Genomic DNA, 24,095 nt, shown 5'->3' on the forward strand with positions numbered 1-24,095 from the left:
AAAGAGTGCACTTCGTCTCCTATCCAAAACTGATCAGGAAACTACACTCTCACCCTATTTGGTGCTGTAGGAGACACCTGTCCTGTATATTCACATATTTGTTACTTGGAGTATTTAAAATGGCAACAGTTTATTGCTCAAAATAATGCAGCACTTTTCAACTGTTTCAGTGTGAAATGACCCAACTAATAAACATAGGATGATGAGAACTTGTTAATCCATTACTTTATGTGCTGTGTCAGTTCTTTGTTGACCACAAGATCAAATTTGACGTGTTCTGCTCCTTATCTTCAGTAGTGTCGGTGGACAGAAGCTCAGGTGACCTTGGAGTAGGTCTCATCTAGCCTTCTATTTTTGGCTCTGTCCTTTAGGCTCAATGGAATTGTACTTTGCAGCACTGAAAATTAAGTAGGGGCACTAGTTCATGGCTTTGGAATTCATTTTCACGAGAGATTAGAGTCACTACAAATCTCACCAATTTCAGGGGGGGAAAAAAACAATAAAATCTCTTCTGGAAGCTTACTTTCAAACAAAATGAAACTTTTTTTTTTTTTAAATAAAATATTACCTTAAAGGATAATATTGTCAGGCTATTGTAAACACAAAATATAGCAGATTGGAATAGAGTGCCTCTTCAGCCCTACTAAACTATTATGATTATATTTTGCAGTTATTTTGTACTTAATTTTATAAATCATGTCCTCGTCCATTCTTTTAAAAGAAAATGCAAGTGAAAATGGTAACATTTTTGGTGTGCATATGTTGTTAAAAGCACAGTGTGTGCGTAGTAGGGAATTGATACAAATTTCTGTTCAGTATGCTAGTGTTGGTATTGTCCTCCCTGCATGCCTTTTTATCATCCCGCATCATTACTCCTCAACAGGAGGATTTGAATTAAACTGAAAATGTATTCAAGGAAAACATGTCTTATTATTTGCATAAAGTACCATGTGTTTCTTTCTTGCAACATAAATAGTAGGTATCTGAGATGCACGAAAACATTTTCTAAAATAACGTTAGTGATTTGGGGGTATAATCCATCCAGCTGGCAGTGGTCTGCATTAATATAGAAAACGTGTTCTTTTCAAAGGTTGGCTATCTTTGTTATAGTTATGCTAGCTGAAAAGACTTTCTTTTTTTTATTATTTTAAGTGAAATTCAATGTGAAAGATAAACCAGTATAAACAACCAAGGAAACAGATAGCAACTTTAACACTAGCAAGCAAAATAAGAATTCACAGTTAAGACAGATTATCTGTCTTCTGTCACATCAATACTAAGAACTGTAGACAGTGGAAGGAAGAGTTACTGGCAGATTACTATTTGCATTTGAGCAGAAACAAAAAGTTGACAGAAATAGGTTGGAATGACTGGAGAATTAATTGGAAGAGGACTGGAGAGTTCACTTAATGTAGAAATAGGAATGAAAAGTAGGAAAATAATGGAAACGATCAGGGGTCAAGAGTGAAGGCACAGAGTTCATGTGCAGCGAACACTAGATGGCAATGGGATACTCAAATTCTAGCTTTGCTGATAATAATAATGATAATAATACTAATAATGAAAGTTTTAGAAGGGAGAAAGAGAACAGAGCAACACGAAAGCACATGTAAGTTCATTGGCACTGGTAGTACTTCAGGAGGTTATTTGTAGAAAGTGCATCTGATTCTGGAAAGTTAATATATATCTTGACTAAAAAATAACAACTTTTATTAAATGTCTCATTTTTGTACCAGTGCCAAGAACAGACTATAGATTTTTCTATTTATTTTATCATCTTACATGTTCTAAATTCAAGGTAGTCTGTGACTATTAAGAGGTATATGCAAGGTGTTACTTGGGTATTAAAACAAAACTATGCTTACTTAAAAACACTGTATGTTTTAAAGATTCTTGTGTGCTATGCCTTTGCCTTGCATAGTAAATGTACATAAGATGCTTTCTCAGCAGCTGAATAATTTATTTTGAGGTAGTCTTTCAGAGGTACACATTAAAGTTGTGTGGATTGATGTCAGAAACTGAGGTTAAATAACAGGCTTGAGGTTAAATAACAGGCACTCTGTTAAAACTATTGCACGCCTATGTCAGTTGGCTGAATACTAATTAAATATAGATGGAAACAATATAATGAACTTAAATGAATGGTTTTAAGCTAGTATCATATACCAACACATTAAGTCATGCAGTATTTTTCTCCTACTGGTTAGACTAGTCATGAATTTGAAAGGTAGCTGTCCACTAGCCAATGAGAGGTGTATAGGCAACTATTTTATTTTTTTTTATTTTATGGTAATATGCCCACTTTTAAACTGTTTTATGGGTGATTTGTTAGATAGGAAGATTAACTTTCACAGTAGTGGCTCTCTACTGTAAACTTACTGACACCAACCGTAAACGTTTGCAATCCATTTCCTTGCTATGCAGTATATATTGGGAGAGACAATATCTTCAAATAAGTCCCTAACATATGTGTTACTTTATGAGTTAGCATCTATGTCCTGAATTGTATCTAGGAGTAAAAAGGAGGCACTGGAGTTCTTGTTGAACTGGTATAATATATCTGTTCTCCATATTGCTCAGTAGTAGTCAGTTGCTTCTGAAGTTTCCATATGATCTTTCAAGCTTGGTCCTAATTATAGCTAACTGCAGTCATGTGTTTTAGGAATTGCATAGTCAGAGTTAGTGTGGCGGATTTTATATAAATGACTGCATTTAGATAAATTAACACTTGATTTTTGTCCATTAGAGGCAAGATAGGTCCAGCAGCAATAGACGACCTGAGACTACCTCGCTATTGGAAGGTTCTTAGAAACAAGCAGTGGTAAAATACTCATGACTTTGATCTACACCTTTTATTTCGATTCAGGAGCACAATCAATCTTTGTTCTCACATTCAATTGGATCAAACAAAGTCAAATCAATTCTTTGACTCTCATTACTGCTAGAAGGCTGTTGACCATCAAGAATCAAATTATGTTAATGACAATTTCAGGCTGAAAGATTAAGAGAAGCAAAGAAATAAAACATAAAAATAAAAAAAGCAAATCCAAATTTGATTTGCATTAGCAATCTTGATAGTTTCTAAAAGGAAAGATTTAGTGGAAGAATTATGACTGGCCAAGCTACCAGAGTAAAGAATCTGTCTTTTCCCCATTAAGTGTGGGCCTAACAATTAAATTAAGAGTAGCTAAGCTCAGCTTCTTCCATTAGGTACTTACAGTCCCCATTAATAATGGACCTTTTTCCTAGTTTTCGTCTAATTCTTCTATTCCAGTGGCACATAGACTGAAACGAGAATGTCCTATTGCGTTTCATGAGATTGAGCAAGCACATCTGCCAAATCTCCTTGACAACCAGTATGTCCTTTTCAAGATAAGGATATTCTGTGAAATGGAAAACAGATTAATCCTGGATCCACTTGATCTTATCTTCATAACATTCAGCCAGCTTCCCACATCGCCAAATGTCTGATTCTTTTTTTAATACTGACTAATTAAATCATGGATTTTGGAAGGAGTTAATTAGAGAAAAGAGAATAATTCTGTTATCAAGGTTGAGTTCCAAATAGAGCTTTAAAAGATTTAGATATGCCAGAACTTGGGCAGAATACAGTATATGGTACAAAATGAGACAAAATTCCTCTAGCCTTTTATTTGCTCAATGAAGCTAAAAGGTTAATGCAGTAAAACAGACAGACAGGCACACAAAAACAAATACAGTTTGGGTTTTATTTTCAAAAATCTCTAGGATCCTAAAGAAACAGAAAGAGGATTTTCAGGATGTTAGAGCTAATGGGAGTTAGCCTTCTAATCTGCTTATGACTTAAAAATTCCACTCCGTTTCTGTTTAGGCATGTACTACTTCTGGAAATACGGCATGTCTCAAAAGCCTGTATCCTGAGGATGGACACAACACATCAAAAAATTTGAGTTCTGCCATCTTAGTCTTTCAGTTTTGATTGTCATTTGACATTCTAGTAACAAAGTGGGGTTTTTTTTGAGAGCTGAGATGTTTTTTTCTCAACTTGAAAAATGATACCCTTGTTACCTGATGCTAGAGAAGCAAACACAGCCCATATTTCATTATGATCAGATCATTATAATATTTTCCTTAGTTATAATTTAAGAAGAAAAAACAGCTTGGTAGGAGAGAATAGTCACGAGTACCTGGGTATTTTCACAAGCCACCAAACTGGATGCTAATCTGTTCTGTAAGTTTTATTTTCCCACAAACGCCAATCTCTCCTTTGCAAATTGCTTTCACTTTTGGCGTTAAGGTGCTTCATTACTGTAAAATCCAGATCCCCAAACAAAGAAACTATTGGAACTTTATATTTACTTCTTTACAAAACTGAAACTTCAGAACAATATTATAGAAGACATATGTCTGTTACTGGCTTTTCTACCTTCTTTTGGATGGGAGTTAGAGGCAGATTTTCCCTTCCCTCACTTTTAATGCTCTTCTGATTTCTTTTGTCATAGCTGAATATTAAATACTTTCAATAAATATAGAACATTTTTTTTAACTTCTAATAGACTTACTAGCCAAAATTGCCCTTTCAGTAGCTTTGCTGACTCGAAATGCGTGTGCTACCTCTGAAAATAAGACTAGTAAGTTGGGTAGGTACTTAAAAAAAAAATATGTGTATGCTATTTAGATAATGTGTCATGTTTGCATCAAATATAGTGGGTATGTGGATATGGTATTTTAATAACAGATATATCATCCTTGCCTCTTCATTATCCTTAAGAAAACATGTATCAAGTGAGTTAAAGAAAATGTGTTAGGTTTTGTTTTCTGATGTCCACCTTTGAAGTAATAGCTTATCACAGAATCACAGAATTTTCAGAGTTGGAAGGGACCTCTAGAGATCATCTAGTCCAACTCCCCTGCTAAAGCAGGATTGCCCAGAGCACATTACTCTGGACTGCATCCAGGCAGGTTTTGAAAATCTCCAGAGAAGGAGACTCCACAACCTCCCTGGGCAGCCTGTGCCAGGGCTCTGTCACCCTAACTGTAAAGAAGCTTTTCCATGTGTTGGAACAGAACTTCCTATGTTCCAACTTGCACCCATTGCCCTTCATCCTGTCACTGGGAACCACCGAGAAGAGTCTGGCTCCACCCACCCTTTAGATATTTGTAAGCAATAATAAGGTCTCCCCTCAGCCTTCTCTTCTCCAGGCTAAAGAGTCCCAGCTCTCTCAGCCTTTCCTCATAAGGGAGATGCTCCAATCCCTCAATCATCTTGGTTGCCCTTCGCTGGACTCTTTCCAGCAGTTCCCTGTCCCTCTTGAACTGGGGAGCCCAAAACTGGACACAGTATTCCAGTTGTGGCCTCACCAGTGCCGAGTAGAGGGGGAGAATGACCTCCCTCAATCTACTGGTCACACTCTTACATTATGTTTTTTTTAAATGGTGTACAATGATCACTGTTTTTATGTTTTGCTTCTAAACATAAATTTTTAAATCAATCTTCCTTGGCTTAAAATGTAAAAAAAAATCCCAGAAATTTTTTGCCTGGTTGTATAGAAGGTGAGTAATAGCAACAAAGGCCCTGAATCAAGCCTAAAGGAGGACAGTGGAAATCTTAAAAAAAACCTGCTGACAATGAGAGTTGAACCAGGCCCTAATGCAAGAGGATATGACGCTAAACTCTTTCTGGGGATAAGAAGCAGCATCACTACAATCATCATCATCAGGATGAAAGCAGTATTGCAACAATTCTCTTATCTTACTGTTAGTTACTGAATGTGAATTCTGCTCGTTTTGAGTTCATTTCCATTTCTGACTCTTTCGTATTTAAAGCTTGTATTAATTGCGTATGTTTATGCTATTTTCAACAGTGTAACAGATAGGAAGACAGGAAGGCAATCAGTACCAGCATGGACAAGAGTTCTACTTTCCATATTAGTATCTCTAATCCGTTTATATTGTTAAAATTAACTTTCTTCTCTCCTTAGGCAGGAATTTTCAGCATGAATGCGTGCGAAGAGGGGTTTGCCACTGGTGGCAGAGATGGCTGTGTTCGATTGTGGGACTTAAATTTTAAACCAATTACTGTGATTGATCTCAGGGAAACAGACCAGGGATATAAAGGTAAAAAGAAGTTTGTTACTTTTGATACACCAATAAGGCAGGAAATTTACCAGTGTTTTGAACAAGAAAAGATGACAAAAAAGTTTTTTTCATGTGTGTTCCTATGAACTATTTGCTAGAAAAGAAATTTGATCATGCCCACTAGTATGAAGGTCATGTAGTCCTTGAAAGTTACTGTAAAACATACTATGAAGTTGTAGACACAGAGATTTAATAAAATGCACATAATTTCTATAGCACAGCAGTTTTTAACAAGGAAAAGTAGTGCTTTAAGAGAACTTAGAAGAGACAGTGAGATCTACAGTGTTGAACAGCCAAGAACAGAAATTGCATTTGCTAGTTACTCACATTTTCATATAAACTACTTGGAAGCAATCTTCAGTTTTGTAGTAATTCGAACGTTGCTTACATATACCTATGACTTCAATTACAGTTTGTCATGCTACAGTTTTACATCTGGCAGTCTTCAGCATGTTTTGTGTTCTAGGTATTGTTGCTGTAGTGATTCAGGAAAAGTACACAAACGTATACTGAAGCACTAACATCACTTACAATTTTGCTTTTGTTGGTATTTGGTTTTCTTTGCCCCCAGTCACCTTGTTATTTTCTAATATCTTGCCAAGAATTTGACGACGTGGTAGAATGTCTGATGGCAATCAGATATTCAGGGTCAATAAATAACTGATTACAAGTTAGATCTTTGTATTCTGTAATGGACTTGGCATTCCCACCAAGATTGCGAAATATTGCAACAAGGTGGAATACGTTCTATTTTCAATGTCCTGCAGTACAGTGACTGTTTTAAATTTAAATGTAGTCAGCTGCTTTTTCTCAGCTCTGTTGCATGTAGTTGAAAGCCATGTTGCATTCCCCATTTCATTCTTGCGAACTTATTCCCCCCTCCAAATTGTCTCCTTTACTTTTGTCTCCTTTACTTTCAGTGGAACAGACTCTTGCCATGAGCTCTTTTGGTTCTTCTTGATCACTTATGTGAACTCCATCCTCATCTTTTTGACTTGTCAAATGCCCATGACAGAGCTAATAGCTTTTTAAAAATCTTATCTTTAATAAATTCAGTTTCCTGAATCTTTTCCCTTCAGACTTTTTTTCTTATTGTATCCTTTTGAGGATTGCCTTTATGACCTGTCCTTCTACTCGTTTTCTTAATTGCATTTTCTGCTGCTGCTATACCTCATCTCTTGGTAATTTTATCCATGGACACGAACTCAGGTTCTGTCTCATTGTCAATGGCTTGCAGAGTAATTGGTTGAGTCTAGCTATATCTCCAAGTAGTCAAATTGCTTTTAAAAATATCTCCCTCCACCATAAGAAGTTCCAAAGTACTAAAACAGATGTCTTAATCATCCTTCATCAAAGATTCTGGTTGTTTCTTTCTTTATTTTTAATCCCTGTAGAAAATAGAGCCATATAATGTCTAGATTATAGGGCTGAATGGTAAGGCGGTTGTATTCACCAGTGCAGCACAATAGGAACAAATCTGTAAAGCAGAACAGTTTGCGTGGAGGATTAGAGTAGCATAGTATATATGCATTTTGAAGGACGTTTGCTCTAGTCTGAATCAGCGGACTGAACATTCTATCGCAGTTGGAGCACATCTTTCAGTTCTTTTTCATATTGAGGGAGTCTCATTTGTGCATTTGAAAGCTATCTTGTAATGCAGAGCATCGCAAGTAGGCATGATCAGGAGCTTTGCTTTGAAAGCTAGCTTTGTCAGAATTAAAGCATCGGTGCAGATGCACTGGACTGACCTGCTAACCCACCCATTCTGAGTCTTGTGTTTTTTTTTCCAAAGTAAATTAATTGATACAAGGCTCTTTTTCCCCTCTACATAATTAAAAATATTTTCAGAAGCACATCAACTCATACCATTACAATATTCCTTTCTCTCATCTGATAGAATTTTGTCTTGCATATTAATCTGGAGCAGTTTTTCAAAGATCGTTCTTGAGCTATGCTCCACAGTCAGTGTTAGGCAGAGTGAATTAAGTTAGGCATTGCTGCCATCTGGTTATTCTCACCTGAAATTGGCAAAATTGAGTTGCACTATCAGCCTATTTTCAAAGGTGCATATTCCTAAAATTGGGCACCTAAGGCGGGGTTCTAGGTGTAGAACTCGCCTAACTTCCATTTTATTATTCCCACCCTTATCTACAAACAAGCGCAGCCTGTGAGCGCTCACCTCTGCTGCAAGCCTGGAAACTTACTGTTTAGTGGGAAAAATAATTCTAGGTACTATTAAGATGCTACAAAGATTTGCTTTAGGGGGAGCACCTTGCAAACAAGCTGGGGAGAATTGGGCTCTTTGACTGTCTTATATATAATGCATATTCTAGTGATGCTTCTGTTACATATAATTTAGGTTCATCTAGCTAGTACTAAGGTCCATGGTTTGATCAGAAATTGTAATTTATATTGTCTGCTACCTTTGTTGAAACATAAAGACATTAAATGTGTAATTTCAGATGCAAATTTCAGTATTATCTTTCTCTGTCAGGGATCTTATAATACAAGACTTGACTACGTGTCCTTTATTAAAATAAGGCTCACATTTTATTTTAGAATTTTTATAATACTGAGCTTGAAAAGTTCATGTTCCAAGGGCAGTTTGTGTTATATGGAATAAATAAAAGGAGTAAGTGGAGGAATAAGAGAAGGTATATAGATACTTCTTGACATTATCTTGCTTTTATGTTTCTTCATGTGCTGTTACCTTTGTTTCACAAATTCTGAGGTTGTCTATGTAAGTAACAATCTCTTTTGCAGGTCTGTCTGTAAGAAGTGTTTGCTGGAGAGGAGACCATATACTCGTCGGGACACAAGATAGTGAAATTTTTGAAATTGTGGTGCATGAGCGTAATAAGCCTTTCCTGATAATGCAGGGGCACTGTGAAGGAGAGCTGTGGGCTTTGGCTGTCCATCCTACAAAACCGCTAGCAATGACTGGAAGTGACGATCGATCAGTCAGGTTAAATCTTATTTGTTTAACTGCGTACGGTTCTATAGAAACAGCTCATTTTGTAGATAACCTAATTGAAATGTATGCATTTTAAAGGTATTAAAATATGGCATTGAATTGTTTCTAAACCAGTTAAATTATGCATGAAATTAGTGCTCACAAATAATAAAATATAGTGGAAATGTATATTTCACAAAAATGAAATGTACGTAATTTGAACAAATGTCATTTAGCCTATCATTAAGCACTCATACACAAGTATCGTGTTTCCTTTTCAGGAGTTATGTTAGGCATTCACACATTACAATAGAAAAAATTGTGATAAAAACTTACAATTTTTACTCTTACCATATTGACTTTTTCACACGCTGCAAATTAACATTTAGTTTGGCAGTTTCATCAAACTTAATGCATGCATAGTAAATAGAATCTATATTCTGAGAAAACCCAGTAAATTTCTCCCTTTTACAAGTTTATCTTTTTTTTTTTGTCTTTCTTAGAAGTTAAATTTGTTGGCTTTTTTGTTAAATGACTTAAGTGTAACACGGTTAAGCAAAACAGTAGTTGAATTATGAATATTAAAATAATGTTCTAGAATTCCACGTCTATCTTATAAATTATTGTTGTAATGCATCTTGTAGTAAAAACATACATGTCATACTGTTATCTAGTTACATGTAAGGAGTTACAAATAATGACTTCTTAATAGGAAAGGATATATTTACTGAGCAAAGTCTTTAATTGTTCTTTAACGTTCTTCTTGGCTAAAAGTGGAATTTTCGTGGAGTGGTCTAAAAGTATAAGTTGTCATACATTACCATTCTTTTCATATTCAGAAAGTCAAATAAAATTAGCCTGTCTCTGCATTTTCTCATTAGATATTTTTCTCAGTATTTTAAATACAAGAATATTCTTTGCTGTGTGCAAAATTCACACTTTTGTCTTAGCTTTTCCATGTGGAAAATTATTTTAAAATAGGACACTAGCACGTCCAGTGTGCTGCAGAAACTGCAGGCTTCATGCTATCGATGACACAGCTACAAACCATTCCTTACATTTTTAATTGTTACTTTCTTTTAGAATTTGGAGTTTAATAGACCATGCTCTGATTGCCCGGTGCAATATGGAGGAACCCATTCGCTGTGCTGCGGTTAGTACTGATGGAATCCATCTCGCTCTTGGAATGAAGGATGGCTCTTTCACTGTGCTTCGAGTCAGGTATGTTACAAAAATTAAAAATAAATATGTTGTTAACTCTTTCAAGCATGTTATCTAATTGCTTTTATAAATTGTATGTATATTGACACTGTAGTGACCATACATGAGCAGATCACTTACATTTCTGTTTTAAATTACTGATCATGAGGGTGCTCAGGTTTTTTTAAATGTGTGCGCTACATGTGTTCATGTTGTTCCGTAACAACACATTTGAAAAAGTATATTGGTCTATTTGCAGAGAATGGTAATGTTCTAGGAAGTGTTATACTTTTAGTTTTTAGCTTTATTAATTATTCTTTAATTATTAAGAAACAAGTTTTCATTACTTCCTAAATTGTTTCTGTGTGTTGGAATGCTGCTGTCAGCACATCACACATGCAAAACCAGTGCTGCCTTGTGGCTGTGATCTCACAGTTTTAAAGGGGAAATGAGATCTGTGTCTCATGTCAGTGAGGTTTTCTTCCCTGAGTGAATAAAGACCTGGTAATCTACCTGAATAATTTTTTTTGTGGACCCAGCTTGAACATACCTTTTGTTCGCTCTCCCTCAGTCCAGTGCAGCACCTTCTTTTGCCACCGTTCTCTTCTCTTTTTTTTGGCCATGAAGCCCTACCCAGCTCTTGAAAATCGCAGTGTTGTGTTTGCATATTGCATAGTAAAGTCCACTTCATTATTTCACAATTTTGTCTGTTTTTTAAAAGTGGGAACTTGACAGTATGATAACGCTCTTCTATACTTATGACGTGCTTTCTTTCATACTACAGAGATATGACTGAGGTTGTTCATATCAAAGACAGGAAAGAAGCTATTCATGAACTGAAATATTCACCAGATGGGAATTTCCTAGCTGTTGGTTCCAATGACAGCTCTGTAGATATATATGGCGTTGTTCAGCGATACAAGAAAGTTGGGGAATGTATCGGATCTTTAAGTTTCATCACCCATATGGATTGGTCTTCGGACAGTAAATACTTACAGACCAATGATGGCAATGGGAAGAGACTTTTTTACAGGATGCCAAGTAAGATTCTGAGTTGCCTTTATGATATTTGTTGCTTGATACAGAAAGCAGTTATATATGTATAGCAGTTTTATAGAAACAGACAAATATAGATCAAAGCACTGGGTTATAGAGATTTTTTTTTTCCCTGAGTTTGTACAAATACTATATATTTGTATAAATATTTGCTATATTTGAATAAGTACAGCATTTTCTGGCAAAGTTAATTAGATATTTTTATCCTTATATGTTTGCTCTTGTTTATAATGCATCTTTTCATGGTAGAGATGCTGGCTTATAATATATTTTATTTCTCAAAAATAAATCTGTTCCCACTTTTTTATAAAAAATTCAATTTTGCAATAGCTTAATAGCTATGTACTTACTGAGCTTAGATATTAAATAAGCTATGATTTGCATCAACACTGTATGTTTTTTAAAATGTGTGGAAAGATCGGTATGTTGCATTTCGGAAGAGTCATCTGGTTTTCAAGAGCTATGTTTGAAGCAGAACTGGGGAATTTAACTTAAAAGAGCTTTTACAGTGAGAGATATCCTCAGAAACAATCGGAATACAAATGAATTTAGAAGTATAATGAGATTAGGTAACTGTAGAGAAAATAAGAGTACCTGATATAAGGATGCCAGAATGTGAGGAATTACTCTCTGGAAACAAAAGAAATATTGAAGCTGTGATACATAGGTGGTTCAATCATATAACCATCAAAATGAAATTTAGCTGGACAGTCTACTGATAATGCAAATTCAAATATGTCTTTTCTCTTTTATGGCAGGGGACCATTAAAGAAAATTATTCTATTACATAATATTAAAATACAGTTTTCAGATTTTAAGTTTGTGACAACCCCATTATTGTAAATATTTTCAAGACAACACTGTCTTGAAAACTTGACTGAACTATCCCATACTCTTGAAACCATTTCTCTCACGACAATTCTCTCTGCAGAGGACATATACACATAGTACGTATATCTTAAAGCTTCAAATTTAAGTAGTCCTGATTACAATGTGTCAAGGGTAGTATTTATCACAAGGTTTTACTTGTTTCTTCCGTGTGTATACACTTTTTATATAATATCATTCTATATTTTCCCCACTCACCATATTTGTAGTTAAGTATTTATTATCATCACCGCTTACTATATTGTCTCTTCATTTGTTATACAATATTTACACTTTGCACTGTAGATTATTCATAGTTCCATGGAGCTTTTTGTGACTCTCTTTGCTGAAGCATCTAATTCATTCGATGCACAAATTTTATGTTGTGCACTGAATGAGACAGAAGATATGTAAGACAAGATAGTAAGTGAGAATTTAATTACTGTTACAAATGCATACACACAGGAGGAGCAATTTGGAGTTACATAGGCTGCTTTCAGCCTGGAGTTTCTTGGTATACTAGAATGTGAGATTGTGAAAGCTTGTTTATGAAAAAAGCTTAGCAAAGTCAGTGAAGTTAGAGGAATCTTCCAAATATTTTAAAATAATGATTGGAATCACGTAACACTTGAAATTCCATTATAAATGAGTAAGGAACTTACAGCTGCCTAATACAAGATCTGTAGGACTTAGTCACAGATATAACCAGTATTAGTAGTCATCGTTTACACAGATTAGTGATTGAAAGAGATTACAAGGTAAACCTTGTCAAAGGGTGCAGTTATTTCATCAGAGCTGAAGGATCTTCAGGGCACTTCAGTTTCTTTCCAGTTTTTGGAGGGAAGTATAATAGTTAAACTTTTCCTTGAGTGTGGGTTGTTTGGTTTTTTTTGTTTGGGTTTGGGTTTTTTTTAAGTCTTCCTTTCTAATTTATTTGCCATTTTGCTTTATCTTTTCTCTATGGCTGTTCTTTTTTCTGCTTATTCCAGTCTACTTGAGTTCTCCCTTGCCCTATCCCTCTGTTGAAAACTTACCTCCTAACAACACCTGAGGCTGCTCCCCTACGTTCCATCCCATCCTGTCCCACTAGTCTGAATCCTGCTAACAGTAAGAAAACAGGAAAACACCCAGCCCAGCTGCCTTCAATTTTGTTACTGCTGAAGACTGAGCAGTGAATTGTTGGCAGCGTCCTGCTCAGGTTCTGTATTTGCGTGCTCAGTCTGACTCACAACTTTTACATTTCCTTGCCTTGTTCTTTTGTTGCTCCCGCACTCTGTTTCTGGCTGTTCCTGAAGACACGGTATTTACTAAATGGGCCTTTCATCTGACTCAGTATTTAAGCTCTTGCCTGAAACTGTGTGAGATTGGAACAATCTTATTACAGATAGAGCTGATGTGAAATAATGTAACAAGGATCTAAGCATAAAGTTGGTATTTTCAGTGATCTATAGTGGCTAGATCTAAATGAGTTCCTCAGTTTTTGCTCTAAATAATCCAGGTTTCTAGAATAGTTCAGCAACAGAATTTTTCCAGACTATCTTAGAATGGCTACATGTATTTTTGATAAACATTTAAAAATAACACAGCCTTAAACAGATATCAAGAAATAATAAAACTGTAAAGTACCAAACCCATAGTCTTCTATTAAGTAGTCTTGAGAAGCCTTGCTACTGATACTGTTGTCGATGATAGAGAATGTTAGATCAGGACAGTTTTAGAAGTCAGTTTTTAATTGTCACATTTGAATTTGATTCTGGAGAATTAAAAAAAACCAAACAAACCGTACTTTAAAATTGCATAAGTGAATATTGAAAAATAGCTCTTTATTTTTGTTTTTAGGTGGAAAAGAAGTAACAAACAAGGAGGAATTAAAAGGCATTCAGTGGGCATCATGGACTTGTGTTTCTGGCCTTGAAGTTAATGGAATCTGGCCCAAATATTCAGATATAAATGATATAAATTCTGTGGATGCAAATTTTATTGGGCAAGTTATGGTTACAGCTGATGATTATGGAATAGTAAAGCTCTTTCGATACCCATGTCTAAGAAAAGGTAGTACCTTTAAGTTCAATTACAAACGTGTATTTTTGAATTTTGGTTATTCAAGAAAAAGTTTTTAGAAAACTGGGGTTTTGAAAAATATGTAAATGGCTAATATTTATTCTTAGAAGTTTAGTTCTCGAGGATGGAAAACAACAATAGGCTGGTATATTGACAACTGTAATAGTAACAGTATTTTATTTGCATTTGGAATAGCCAAAAGTTTTACATATATTTTATTTTGTAAAACAGTTTGGGGTTTTTTTGATAGAGTTTCATCAGGTCATGCAATTTCTATCCTTTTATGAGATAGATGTCTTTAAGTATTTCACCTTGGTCTTTAAGTAGTTTTCTTCCTCTGGATTTGTGATGGAGATTTGGGCTAGGAACTAGAAAAAATAACTTATACTAAATGATTAGAGGCAATAAATAAGTCAACAGCAAATTGGTCGTGTAATCAGAGTATGCCACTGTATGTTACTGAAGTTTAAAAACTTTTCCAAATCATTTTTCCTCAAAATTTTACTAAAAATAAGGACAAATCTCATGTGAATTTTTTAAAACTGAAGCAAGGTATATAATTTTCAAGTTTATTGAAAGGACTGAGTGAACAGGGGAGAGATGTATATCTTTTTAGACAAGAAAGGCTTCCTTTTTTCAGAGCTGTTCGAAAAACTCCGTTCTAGACACCATTCAGGTTGAACTGTAACAAATTGTCAATAATAGAGATCACCATCTTCAGCTGTTAACATGATGATGATCAGCGAAAGCCTATGAAACGTTCGCTAGCTTTTAAGAGTCCTCTTCAGCTAAAAAGTTTGCCTGGGGCCTAGATCAAATCTCTTAAGTTTTGAAAGGGGAAACAAAAAGTTGCACCATTGCAATTTGCAACATTGCACTTTTAATGCTGGCTACGACCGCATGATCTTCACGATGGGTCTTAGGATATGTCTTCAAGCAATGTGTGCTTAAAGAAATTATTTCTTTCTCTTTTTTTTTTTTTTAATGACTGATATTCCACCATAGTTTTTTCAACTCTTTTTGTAAAAGGTGATGCTAAAACACATTTCATTTCAGTCTTTCCAGTTTTATTTTTAAAGTGAAAATGGTCTTCTGTCCATTTGAAGGAGGCTGAATTTGTTCCCTTTTTATCCTGTCTGTTTTGCACTAGAATTATAAAAGCAAAGAAAAGGCTCAAGAATCTGTATAATGGAGTGCTGTTAGGAACTTCTTTTTAGTAACTGATCCATTGATCATGTTGTAATTACGCAGTAGTCAGTAAAAGTGTTAACTTGATGTAGTTATACTACTACTACTCCTACTGAAGATGTGAGGAGATGAATTGCTAGAAGTGCTTAGCTCTCAGATTGCATAAACAGTGAGAACCATTGCTGTGAGCACACACGCGGATGTTTTCACAGAGCTAAAGATACATCATTTAACATTTAAATAACTACATCTTTTCAATGTAGAAATAATAATTGGCAAAAATCTTCATTTGTAAAAAATAAAATAAACGCAATACATTTTTTTAAAAAAAAAATTTCCTTTAGTACACCTCATACATCACTACCACATGTCTTCTCTTTTTGTGTTTGACTTGTTAAAGATCCTGGAATCCAAATTTAAAAATTTATCTTAAAGACAGATTAAAATTTGGGAATACTGCATGAAGTTGCTGCTATTAATTAAAATATGACTAGTAATTAGAATATCTTAATTAAACTGTTACTTTTTGTAAGAGTTCCTTGATATGTTTTCCTGTGGTGCGTCTGAAACATTTATTCCACGTATATTGGAAGAGATTTTTATTCTTGTTCTAGGAGCAAAGTTTAAAAAATATCTTGGTCATTCTGCTCATGTGACAAATGTCAGATGGTCGCACGATCACCAGTGGGTTGTTTCCATTGGAGGAGCTGATCATTCTGTCTTTCAGTGGAAATTTGTCCCTGACCGGAAGTTGAAGGATTCTCTTCATATAGCACCTCAAGGTAAGGAACTTATTAAAAAAAAAAAAAAAAAAAAAAAAAGCAGTGGGAGGAGGAGAGGCTAAAAGAGAGATAAAATTCTTTGATGCAAGTATAGAAATAAATATTCAGAATTCCCAGCCTGCACAAAACTATTGTTCTTGAAACTTTGCTGCTGCCTGAAGTACCTGATAGCATTGCCTAATACTTGCCTGTATCCTGGATGCTCAGTCTAGCAAGATTATGAAAAAATTCATCACCATGTTCCCTGTGCAAAGGGAAAATGTAAAAGTTTGGATCATAGATACGTATGTCAGTGGAAAAAAAGATGCATATACTCATTTGATTAAAATTTTTGAAGTATTTAGATGGTAATTTAAGTATTGTAATTGATTTTTTCTTTAAGCAGACTACAGGTGCTTAATATTTGGAAAAAAAATGTAGATCATGTTGCCATCAGTGATTAATACAGCAATTATTCTCATGACTGAGTTTCCCAAAATCAAACAATTAACTGAGTGCCTAACTTGAAAATTCCTAAAGGAATTTAGAGAGTCTGTTGGGGAAATAAATATATAGAGTTACAATTAAGTAGGCTGTTTCACCCTTTAATTGATAAGATCAGATGAAGATGTATCAGTGTGGACCTAGCTAATAGGTAAATGAATGCTGATTCAGTGCTGGCCTTGTCAGTGCCAAATGCAGAAAGAGGCAACAGTTATCTTCATCTCCTTGATGAAGCCTCCAAAAAGCCTTTAACTGGTTTGATCTTTCATGATATGAATTAATTTTTAACTAATTATTTCGCATGACCCAAATTTCTCATTAGCTACTGCTTCCCAAGATAACATTTTTATATGTAAAGTGTTGTTTAGATTCCTTGTTTCTGCATATATAACCTTACTTCTGGCTGTCACACTATTGTTTTGTCACACTATTCATAGTTGTCCTGTTAATGGCTTTTCTAACTCTGTAATCTGCGACCTTTATCAGCAGCAATACCGTTTTATCTAGATCACTGATAAAAATGATAAGTAGTATAGTTCCGAAGATTGCTCTTTATTGCTTATGTCTTAGAAACATTTCTTACTGAGTGGTGATTCTCTTTTTGCAATTACATTTTGAGATCTTTTAATATCTATTTGTGTTCTAGACTGATTTTGTGTCTGGTTTCTTAATGAAAAAATGTGCAATATTCTATCAAAGATTGCAGAAAGATCTAAGTATATTATCATCTATCAGCCAGGACATTCTTTTTAATTTCTGTTGGAATGAAACTCTGTGCTACAACACTATCTGGCTTTCCCCAGATGATGTAAAACAGAAGCATTAAATGACTACTCTTTTTCTCCACACTGAAAATTTTACTACTTCCTTCCCTTTTTTTTTTTTTCCCTAATCTACATGGGGAATTGCTGCTTACATCAATGGCTCACCTAACCACAAGTTTCTCTTTGGAGTCCTTTACTTCTCTTGTTAGTTTTCTGCAAGTCTTAGTTTCTGCTTTATACCCATTACTTCATTCTCTTCTTCCTTCCATTCCTCCTAACATTACTGTTGATGAAATAATTTTAATGGATGAAAACTAACTCTCTTCCAAAACCAAACAAAAACAATTATCATAGTTACAAGTTGGCTTATTTCTACTTTATCAGCAGAATTGATTCTGTCAGCCTGTCAATTATTAGCAGCCTATGTTATAGCTAATATAAGCATTGATTATCAAATCAGAAACGTTAAGCAGTTGCTTTAAACACTTTCTGGTTTGCAATTTAGGTTGCTTCATTTTCTTTTTCTGTTTTCTTGGTGGCAGAGAGTCTGGTTGATTCTAATAGTGATGAATCAGATTCAGATCAATCTGATGTTCCAGAGCTGGACTCTGAAATTGAACAAGAGACGCAGATCACCTATCGTCGACAGGTAAAGATTTTAGTTTTAATGGCAGATGGAATGCTTCCCAGGGTTTAAGGTGGTCTTTTGTGAAGACCTGTTGAAATCTGAAAGCTGGAGAGACTGACAGCTGAGCAGGAACTGACCAAAACCTTCAGAATTTTTATTATCTGATGCATTCAAAATATTAAGATAGAATAAAGGAAAAAAAAAGTGATTATATATATTCCTAGCATGTTCTAGTAGAGTTATATATATTCTCTAGTAGAGATTATATATATTCCTAGCATGTTCTATAGAGTTCTGCTATACAATAACCAGCAACAATTATTGGAGATTTTTTTCAACGATGTCTGTGTAACATTTTTGTGAGTGATAACTGTGGCTGAATTCTCAGAAATATGCTTTTCTTATGAATCTCTTAATTTATGTGTGTGCTCTTTCTTAAAGGTTTACAAAGAAGATCTACCTCAACTTAAAGAGCAATGCAAAGAAAAAAGAAAAAGTGCAGCTTCTAAGAGACGAGAGCGAGCTCCAGGGAACAGTATAAGATTACATTTTGTTCATGGGTATGAAAACTAGGATCCTTTAAAATATACGAGCAGACTGTTTGTGTCCTGTAGATTGGTGTTTATAATTTAATAATCTTACGGAAGACTTTTAGGTCAGTTGCATTGTGATTTATTGTTTTTATTTATTTATGTAGAAGTAAATTTACACCAGAAGGTTCTGATGCCAAGCTAGACTAATTCTGAACATGAATTCTGAAGTGAATTTGCACTGAAACTTAGCTGATATTTATTATTTGAATGGAGGTGACTAAATGTAGTATTTGGTTATCACCTATATTTTTCAGATCTGGAAAGTAATAGTTCTTTTTGATGTATTATTTTGGAAGTTACAACAGAAACTTGGTGTAGTTGAAGATGACTGGGTTCTGTACTAAGTGGTATTTCTATTAGTGTTTTATTTTAAAAAAAAAGAAAAAGTATAAACTGTTTGTACCTAATCTGAAATAATTTACACATTCCTTGTGTTAGTTTAGGAATGAAATTTAATTCTTAATAGGTACTATAAGTGTGTTAAAATTCAGTTTCATTCTCTTTTTGGTGCTAATTTAATTAAAAAAAAAAAAAAGACTTTCAGATGCATCCTTGAAATCTTATGATTTCATCTTTAGGATTGGTAGTCTCCCGTAACTCTTCATAAGTGAAGACTTTTTCATGAGGGCAAAGATGTGGTGCTTTAAAGCAAACTGGCATTAGATGTTACTTCATTAAAATAATGATCAGAAATATGGATTCCCTTGATACAAAGCAAAAGCAAAGCCTTTATTAAATTAAGGCATTGGAAATCAGGTAATATTGTGTGTTCCTTTCAAAAAGAGCCTTTGCAGGAATACAACTTCTTTTTGGAGATAACTAAATGCACAGAGAAGTTACTGGTACTGTCTGTCTTTAAAATGACACTTAAACAATTTTAAAAGGGCTCCACATGGAATGCTTAATAAATTAATTGGCTAAGAATAGTTAATCTTTCAACTCAGCAATTTTGTCTGTAGAAGACATGAAGACTGAGGAATAGCTTTAGAAATAATGACAACTGGGAAGCTTGGTACAGACTTGGTTTTTTATTTCTATTTTTGATGCTCCAGAATTCTCAGTTGAAGATTTTTATATCTGTGTAGAAAATGCGTGAAGGTGCATAGCTATATGTAGTCTTTAAAATTTGGTCTAAGAATCAAACCAAATGATCCTGAAGAAGATGTAGCACAAGCAAGGGCCCTGGATCTTTGGGATTATTGTTATTTCCTTCACAACAGAAGTGAAGCTTGACCAGAATATCCAGGAATGACCAGAAGTAGAATGTCCAGTTGAGTTCTGTCTGGTTACCCAATGGGCATCAAGGAAACTAATGAAGAATCCATGCTGAACAACAGATTTTTCTCAATGTCCAGGCTGTTAACTTTAAAGTGACCCACATCCAAGTGAGTAATAGGCATATTCTCTGATTCAGGAAGTCTGCTTTGCTTCATCTTTCTTTAGCTGCAATGGAAATGTCTTGGATGTTCCTTGAAAGTATGAGAAGTGGTGCTTTTTTGAACTAGGGGAATAGGAAGCTCTTTTTCCTTTCTTTGTTTTTGAGCACGTTACTTTTGTGTTTTGAATTTGTCAACAGCCTTCAAAGATGAGCTTTTAAAAATCTCTTGATGTCCTGTAAGAAATCTTTTAAACCTCTGGTTACTTCCTCTTTTGGAAGGGGGTAAAAACAATAATGCTGAGTATGTGAGCCAGCCACTGACTGATACAGATGAGAAAGCGACTTCTGTTAACAGGTTAATCTTTAGGTGCATCTTTCTCTCAGAGGTCTGATGCAATCATCATCAGAAACATGTTATTTAAGTGGTGTACTAGTTTGGCCTGGTTTTGACTATTCTTGTATTTTCTTTCTGCCATGTCTTTTGACAGTGGCGGTGGTTCAGAAACATGAAAAGGAGACATCTTTTTGAGATATTCAGAGGAACCACTTTTTCAGACTCAATGCTTATAATACTTGCTTTTTGCTGGCAGGGAATAAAGATGCAAATCTAATACTTATGTCCTGTATTCTCTCAAAGCTATGCTGCTGATGTCTCAAGAATCATGTATTTTTTTTAGTATTCAAAGGATTTAAGCAAAATCTACTTTGAGTTTCAGATATTCGTTGTACTGGCCTTATCATAAGATGAAATTTGGTTATATTGATGATGACATGGGATTTCCCATGCCCTTAAATGAGAGTCTTATGACACCTTGCATGGATTTCTACTAGAGGGCTACAAATACCTACAAATAGCATCTAAAGGGAGTAGGTTGAGTAGGTCTGGTTGAAAAAACACTATTGCCATGCAAAAGTATATATATTTTGTTTTTAAATTATCTCTACATTTGTGCTAAAGACTGACCTCTGCCAGGTTTATTTTGACATTTCATTCTTCTGGAGATTTTTGGGGAGGGTTGTGCTATGTTCAGAAATGTCCCGTATATACTTTGAAGAGTAACATACAAATTTTTAAAGACTTACAGCATCAGACAAACTATGGACATTGACTCTTTTCCCAGAGAGGACACTACTTGTGAAGTTCCCCCTTAGTTGATTATAGATGTGTAACTTGCAACTGTGGGTAGGATCCAGCTTCAGGTTAAAGAATTTACAACTGTATGCCTAAAAGTGGGTGGTTTTATAAGTGTATCTAAACTTCCATCACAGTCAGTGGAGATCCAGTCAGTGGAGCATAAGGATTGATTTGGCTCAAGTATAATTAAATGCTGACTGGTCACTCAGCTGAGTAGCTCTGCAGGTTCCAATGGCTGGATTGACTAGAACACTGTTGATTAAAATATAGGTATTAATATATTCAGCACAGATGTGAACACCTATATTTACATGTCCTAATCTCAAACTGAATCCATTCCCTGCTCTTCATGACCTTGGTAATGGCAAATTTTTTTGCCTACATAACATTGAGGTAGCGATCTTTTCTTCTGAAAGGTGCTGTCGTATTAACTTGAATCAGTCCTGGATTGATGGCTTGGTTAGCTGTTGCTGAAGACCACTTGAAAACATCAACTACTGCAGAATGCAGTGTTATGATTATTGTGTCTTGTTATATATTATCCAGTAACTATGATGCAGAGCTTGCTTTCATTATTATTTAGTTTCTAGTTGCTAATCAAGATGCCTTGTAAATTACTTCTGTGCTTTGTTTTCTGCATGTATAGAAATTTGTTTCTCTGTGCTTTTTCTGAGATTAGCTAATAATCTCAGTTCTAAATTGGTTTAGTAATATGGAGATGTAAGTATTTTGGAACTGTGTAGCATATTCTCAGGGAATAATCTTGTACACTGAAATATTCTTCTTTTCATCTCTGCTTGGACTGTCTAAGCCCATCACTTTATCTTTCTGGTGAAAAGTACCAACAGTCAGGGAGCCAGTAGCCTGGCATGTGAGAAAGACCAGATGTGTTTAACTGGGTTACAAAATGTCTTTGTTTGCATTGCTTGGTATTTTGGCAAAATATGATCTGTTTTAATTGTAAACAGCTGATTGTACACCTATTTATTTTATTTTATAACTGGAAGAAGTGAACTTAAATCCAAACTTCTGATTTGAAAAAGTTATAGATATGAATAATAAGAGCTATTTTCCTGCATCCTAGATACATTTTGGAGGTTTGGGGTAGTCCTGTGATAGATGGCATTAATGTCCTCAGTTTCACTGTGCTTAACTTAGGATATATAGGCAATTGTTATGAAAGAGCTGGGAGAATTCTGAGTTTCTGGGTTGCAGGTAGAAGGATCTGAGACCCTTTTGCTGTCTTAATGCTTTTTATTTTCATAAGTGACAGCTAAGCTTGTAAGAAATTTCTCAATCCTATTTCTAAAGGATTCTTTCTTTCAGTGTACATATTTTCGTAGCTTCTTTTTAAAATACTCTCATTTAGGGTGCATATTCAGCATTTGTTTTTTATTATTCTGTGCTTGCAAAGGAAGTCCAGTATTTTTAAAAGAGCACAGTTCAGACTGAAGCACAGGAAAACGATGTCTGAGCAATGATAGGTCCAGATATCTCCTTTGCACTGTGCCTGCATTTATAATCCCTGCCTCTCACTGACCCTTGTCATGTCCTTAAACTGTTGATGTTTGCGTACTGTGGTAGGTTATTTTTGTTTTCTTTTTTCATAGTATGTTATAGGTCATTGTATGTTATGTCCCTTCAAAAACTAGTGGCTGAACATCAACGAAGGGTGCAGCCAGGCAGGGGAAGCAGGCAGCACTTCGGGTCAGTCTGAAATCAGCTTCAGAACATCCGTACATGTTGCTGCTGGGGGAAGTTGTTAGCGAAAGATATGGATCGAGGGAGAGCAAAGCATGACTGAAGAGTCTACACCTGAACTGTGAGTCTACATTGCTGGTCACTTTGAGAATAGCAGGGAGCAGACATACAGCTAAGCCTCAGACTTAATGGAAAGAGAGATTTTTCTAGAGACCTTGAAAGGACAATAACTCAGCAGACACTGAAAAGTTGATGGGTCAGGACGAAGCCTGAAGTTAAGAACCTGCCTGTGAGTACCAATCTAAACAGTGCGTTAGAGTGAGACTTATTTAAAAGCTTTTATTTCTTTGTTATCATAGTTTTTGCTGGTTTAAGAAGTTCGCTTTGCTTGTTCATGATCTAATGAGACCCAGCTTTGGACTTCACAGTATTACAGAGAATACAAAACTGGGATGAGTGGCTGGTACAGCAGATGGCTGTGCTGCCGTCCAGAAGGACCCAGACAGGCTAGAGAACTGGGCAGGGAGGAATCTCATGAACTTCAAAAAGGGGAAACAGAACATTCTGCATCTGGGGAGGAATGGACCTGGACCATCTGCTGATCTGTTTAAAAACTTTCTGAGATGATTTTAGCAATTTTTCTCTAATCACATATGATCTGACATAAGTACCATTGCATGTAGTGTAGGTGAGCCAGAAGAAATACAACATGTTCAAACCTGCTCCAGATATGTGCTGTGTTTTTTTTTTTTTCCAGTAATGCATAGGTCTTGTATTGGTGAATATGGCTCCATGGCTGGAGTTTTCAGAATAGTATTCATTAAGCTAAAGTTGGTCAACTGCCCTGAAGATGCATTACTTGACCGGTACATGGTAGCACTGTGTACACGAGGAAAGCTATATATAATTTTATGAAAGACTTTTCTACCTGGACTGCATGACGTCTGTATCATTTATCATTTTTAAGTGTCTTATGTGCAGTAATTGTCTTAATGCTACCCATTCCTTTTGTGTGTGACATATTTGTATGTGTACAGATGCATTTTTGCCTTATGCAATAATTTAAAGAGCTACACAGCTGCAAAAAGATCCTGCATTTGTTTTCTTCTTTAAAATAATGTAATTTTTTCTGATCATACATGCTTTTAATTAAGTAAAGAAATTAATTTATTGAGAAGTATAACATAGA

At 35.2% G+C, this 24,095-nt stretch overlaps 1 protein-coding gene across 1 annotated transcript in view; it reads left to right on the forward strand.

Moving 5' to 3' along the window:
- EML5 (echinoderm microtubule associated protein like 5) overlaps window positions 1-24,095 on the forward strand; it is a 133,789-nt gene that overhangs the window by 53,080 nt on the left and 56,614 nt on the right. Inside the window, exons 8-15 of the mRNA XM_009884597.1 lie at window positions 5,961-6,096; window positions 8,881-9,082; window positions 10,154-10,291; window positions 11,055-11,311; window positions 14,033-14,245; window positions 16,057-16,224; window positions 18,014-18,120; window positions 18,541-18,659. Coding sequence (XP_009882899.1) covers window positions 5,961-6,096; window positions 8,881-9,082; window positions 10,154-10,291; window positions 11,055-11,311; window positions 14,033-14,245; window positions 16,057-16,224; window positions 18,014-18,120; window positions 18,541-18,659 — 1,340 coding nt within the window. The remainder of the gene's footprint in view (window positions 1-5,960; window positions 6,097-8,880; window positions 9,083-10,153; window positions 10,292-11,054; window positions 11,312-14,032; window positions 14,246-16,056; window positions 16,225-18,013; window positions 18,121-18,540; window positions 18,660-24,095) is intronic.

The sequence above is a fragment of the Charadrius vociferus genome, unplaced genomic scaffold (assembly GCF_000708025.1).
Source record: "Charadrius vociferus isolate BGI_N301 unplaced genomic scaffold, ASM70802v2 scaffold300, whole genome shotgun sequence".
Classification (NCBI taxonomy): Eukaryota; Metazoa; Chordata; class Aves; order Charadriiformes; family Charadriidae; genus Charadrius; species Charadrius vociferus.